Source organism: Balaenoptera musculus, chromosome 14 (genome assembly GCF_009873245.2).
Source record: "Balaenoptera musculus isolate JJ_BM4_2016_0621 chromosome 14, mBalMus1.pri.v3, whole genome shotgun sequence".
NCBI lineage: Eukaryota > Metazoa > Chordata > Mammalia > Artiodactyla > Balaenopteridae > Balaenoptera > Balaenoptera musculus.
In genome coordinates, this window is record NC_045798.1 from 30,492,394 (window position 1) to 30,496,520 (window position 4,127).

Consider the following 4,127-nt stretch of genomic DNA (forward strand, 5'->3'; position numbering starts at 1 on the left):
TACCAAAGAATCCCCTAGATGTTTGTGGAGCCCGTGACATTTCCTGAGGCCTCCATAGCACTTCCCGCACATGAAGGAGGTTAGATATATGTGAATCCTTCAAATTCTTTACTTTCTTATCAGAAATCCCAAAGGTATGTGAACATCAGAAATTTCCACTCATCATTAAAACATGTCCTTCTACAGAAGAATTGTCTAAATTTCCAGTGTTGCCACTAGGATTACACGAGCTGAATTTTCAAGAGTGAGTGAAAAAAAAAAATCAAGATTAAAAAATAGGGGACAACTGGACTTCCAATCTCCACCAAAGGAAATTCTAATATCACACTGTCCCATCAACAAGAACACAGTCACAATAGGCGTTAGGGCTTTGACTGCTTCTTGGAAAGGGTTGAGCTACTGTTTCTGATTCACATGCAGGTGCCACTTGGACACACAGTTTTGTTACCCCTCATCTTTTTTTGTAAATAAAAAATCACAAGCTATGAACAGCCAACTATTCCTAATGCTTTCAGAACACACAATCACTTTAATGCTGTAATGAGTGTCTCGAGTTTTTCCTTAAGGGCACCAGAAAATTCGCCCACCTTTTCTTGTTTCTTATAAAACTGAAAGGTTGGGATGCAAACGATATTGCAGTCTTTCGCCAGCCCCTGACACTCGTCAGTGTCCACTTCCAGGAACACCACATCCTTGTGCTTCATGCACAGGGACTGGAAAAAGGGCTTGATTGACCTGCAAGGCCTGCACCACGTGGCCGAGAAGTCCACAGCCACCAGTCTCTCCCCAGCTTCCTTCAGCGCCACCTCGAAGTCTTCCTTGCTCAGGATCACCTTCACCAGGTCCTCCTCCAGGACCTCCATGGCTTCATCTGTTGACTGCAGGTTGCCTTCTATTGGCTGGATGGTGTCTTCTAAGGACTTGGGGGTGTCACCCTCCTTGGGCAGAATGGTTTTGGCTGAGAGCTTGAGGGTGTTGCCCTGCTTGCGCAGAATGGTTTTGAGGGGGGAATTGAGAATTTCACCCTCTTTTGGCGGGATGGTTTTTTCTGGGGACTTGGGTGTGTCACCCTGCTTTGGTGAAACGGTTTGGGTTGAGGAATTGGGGGTGTCAGCCTGATTGGGCAGAATGGTTTTTTCTGGGGAATTGAGAATGCCACCCTCGTTTGGCAGGATGATCTTTTCCGGGAAACTGGAGGCATCAGCCTGCTCGGGTGGGATGGGTTTTGCTGAGGAACTGAGAAAGTCACCCTGCTTGGGCAGGATGTTTTGGGTTGGGGAATTGGGGGTGTCAGCCTGCTTGGGGGGGATAGTTTGGGCTGGGGAGCTGAGGGTGTCACTGCCCTGCTCGGGTGGGAGTGTGTCCATGGCCTGTAGGACTTCAGACCGCTCTGCAGGTATGTGTTGAACGTTGCTGACCTCATGGACAAAGGCCTCTGGGGTGTGTGCTGGGACCAGGAGTGTCACATGGCTGGATAGAACCTGTAATGATGGACTTTCTGAAGAAAAGGGTAAAAAAATAAAAATGCCAAAGAAGAAAAAAAAAATTCTGATCATCTACTCCAAGGAAGATGGGTGTCATTCTCAGAGCTTGTGAATGTAGTCTTATAACAGATGTATTCATTTGCATAATCACATTCAGCAGAAGGCCAAGCAGCATGCGATTACATGGAATCTTCATGCAGGTTTTTTGTTTAACTACAACTTTGTCTGCTTAGTTCAACACTGCAGCCAACCCCCTTAGCACATAGGTCCCCCTTCCCTCCCCTTACCTGTAGCCTCACCTTCATTCATGTCTGCTTGATTGACTGGCCTCATTTCCGGTTCTTCCGGGTCTCCAGCTTCATCACTTTCCATTTCCGGTCCTTGTCGCAACCCACCCCTACTTCACAGATGTCTCATAGTGCCAGCGAGGCCATTCCCTGCAACCTTTTCCAACTGAACGTCATACAAGGAGTAACAACTTGTATTCGGGCGGTGCTCACAGCCGGTTTGCCCTCTTTGTTCTCACAAGGGTCCTCCTTGACAGTTTCATGACAGCCTGGGTTTTGGGGCTGCTCTGTGAGTGAGGCTGTGCCCAGTGCCTGGAATGAATTCACAGCCATTATTTCCTAGAACACAACACACCACTGAGTGAGGTAAGTCCCATTATGATCCCCACTTTACAAGTGAGAAAACTGAGTCTTAGAGAAGTTATGTGACCCACTCAAGGTCTCAGAGCTCATGGGGGGCAGGTTCCGAGCTCACACTGGGAACACTGGGCTGGCTGGGCTGCTTGCCGGATGCCCTGGCCAGGGTGGGTAACTTGAGACCATCTCTCCTACCCTCTCCCTCTAGGATCCCCAGCTCCTGCTTTCTCTTTATGACTCACCCACCGTAACCATCAACATCCTCTTAACCGTGTTACCCTCTTCTGCAAAGTCCTGTGTGCTGGTCAGACGTCCGGTTTGGACATTGGGAAGGGAGATTACGACACAGAGGGGTTCCCTGACTGAGAAGAGGCAGAAGTGAAAACATCGCCCCCGTCCATGGAGACCAAGAGCCAAGAGAACAGTACCTGTGTCCCCTCTCCAGGTAGAAACCTCAGCACGGACACAGATTAGATGTGTTCAGAGGAAAGCTGGAAGCAGAGGAGGACTTGCCTCCTGCTCCATCTGGAAGACCAGGGAGGGCCCACATCCATGTGGACTCCACATCCACATGGCAGCACGGGTCACAGGCAGATTCTTGGGCCAGGGATCAGGAAGTCCTCACACCCCGAGGGGGGCCGTGAGTGTTCTAAGACCAGAGAACCAGTAGAAGCTCAAGGAGGAACAAAGAAGCCACAGTGGAGGTGGATATGTGGCCAGAAGCAAGGAACAGAGGCACAGGCTTGAACAGTGGGTGACAGCACGGGGCCCCAGCCCTAGACAGGATCCACCGTCCTTAGCAGTTCCCAGTTCAGGGACCAGGCCAGACCAGCCACTTCACATGGGGACTCGGCAAGAGGTAGAGGGCCCGGGGACAGCTCATCCACACAGCCTTGTGCACCCACATATTATGGAGAGGGCAGGAATCAGGAAGACTGAGCTGCCACCAGAATAAAACCATGTTCCTTAGACTGAAATTCCACAAATGGGCAGACTGAATTCCATGCCCCTGCTCCTCACCATCCCTCTCAAAATCCCTTTGAGATCAAGCTCATGGGGAAGAGTAGATGCCTTGTAGGAAAATTTTAAAGTCTCATTATATCTGCACATCTTAATAAAAATGAGGAAATCTGTGACCCCGTGACATTCATACTTGGGGACCTGAGTTGTGTTTTAGGTTCGGCAGAGTTTTTCCAATTATTTCTACTCTTCATTCTGAAATTCAGATGGATTCCAGGCAACTTGAAATATTGATGCTGCTGAATAATTTTCACTCAACTTGTCATAAAACGTATTTTTTTACCTTCAGCACAAGCTCATCCCCAAATTGCTCATGAACCCTTATGTCAGTCGTGGTTCTGTCAGGGAAACAATCAGCTATTTTAGGCATAGAAAGATTTGTCTAATCAGAAAATAGCTGGAAAGGCTGCTTTTGGGCGAGGTGTCCAGGAATGATTCCCAGAAATAGGAACAATGCTGCAGAACTGGCCTGCCAGGGGGGCTGCGACCTCCTTTTGGAGGATAGCAACCACGCAGGGCAGGTGGTCAGGAGGAGGGGCCCCAGCCAGTGGTGGCAGAGAAGAAGCCTGGGCCCAGGTAAGGGAGATTTGTCACCACAGGTGACAGAGCTGGAATTTTATTTAATTTGCAATGGGTGTCCCAGAAAGTTTTGAGGAAACATGATCTGATATGCAGATTCACTGTTAGCATTTATTGATCTGACTTTAGCAGATTCACTGTTAGCATTTATTCAACCATAGATTTGAGGGCCAAAGACAGAATTCAAAGAGATCTGTTAAGAAACGATCGCATAGTTGAGAGAGAACATATTGAAAGCCTCAACTGGGACAGTGGAAAGAGTGTTCAGGGTTGGAGAAATTCCAGACATAGAATTTACATTGTTTGATAAATGCTTGAGAGGAGCTGAAATTGAATCTCGAATGCGGAGCCTGGGCAGTTGGGAGAAAGCAGTGCACGAGACACACAGGTAACAGGGGAA

General features: G+C 48.4%; 1 protein-coding gene across 1 annotated transcript; it reads right to left on the reverse strand.

The window, feature by feature from the left end:
* Positions 1-524: 524 nt before the first annotated feature.
* On the reverse strand, positions 525-1,856 carry TXNDC2 (thioredoxin domain containing 2). The gene is made up of 2 exons (XM_036874288.1): positions 1,772-1,856; positions 525-1,447 (listed from the first exon to the last, which is right to left on the reverse strand). The coding sequence occupies exons 1-2, from the start codon at positions 1,854-1,856 to the stop codon at positions 525-527; spliced, it is 1,008 nt and encodes a 335-aa protein (XP_036730183.1).
* Positions 1,857-4,127: the final 2,271 nt, after the last annotated feature.

What these genes read in the sequence shown, in the direction of transcription:
- TXNDC2 (XM_036874288.1), bottom strand. Translation starts at nt 1,856, where the DNA reads ATGGAAAGTGATGAAGCTGGAGACCCGGAAGAACCGGAAATGAGGCCA. An exon ending in GAATGAAGGTGAGGCTACAG is followed by an intron (nt 1,448 to 1,771) that starts GTAAGGGGAGGG and finishes TCCTGGTCCCAG; the next exon opens with CACACACCCCAGAGGCCTTT.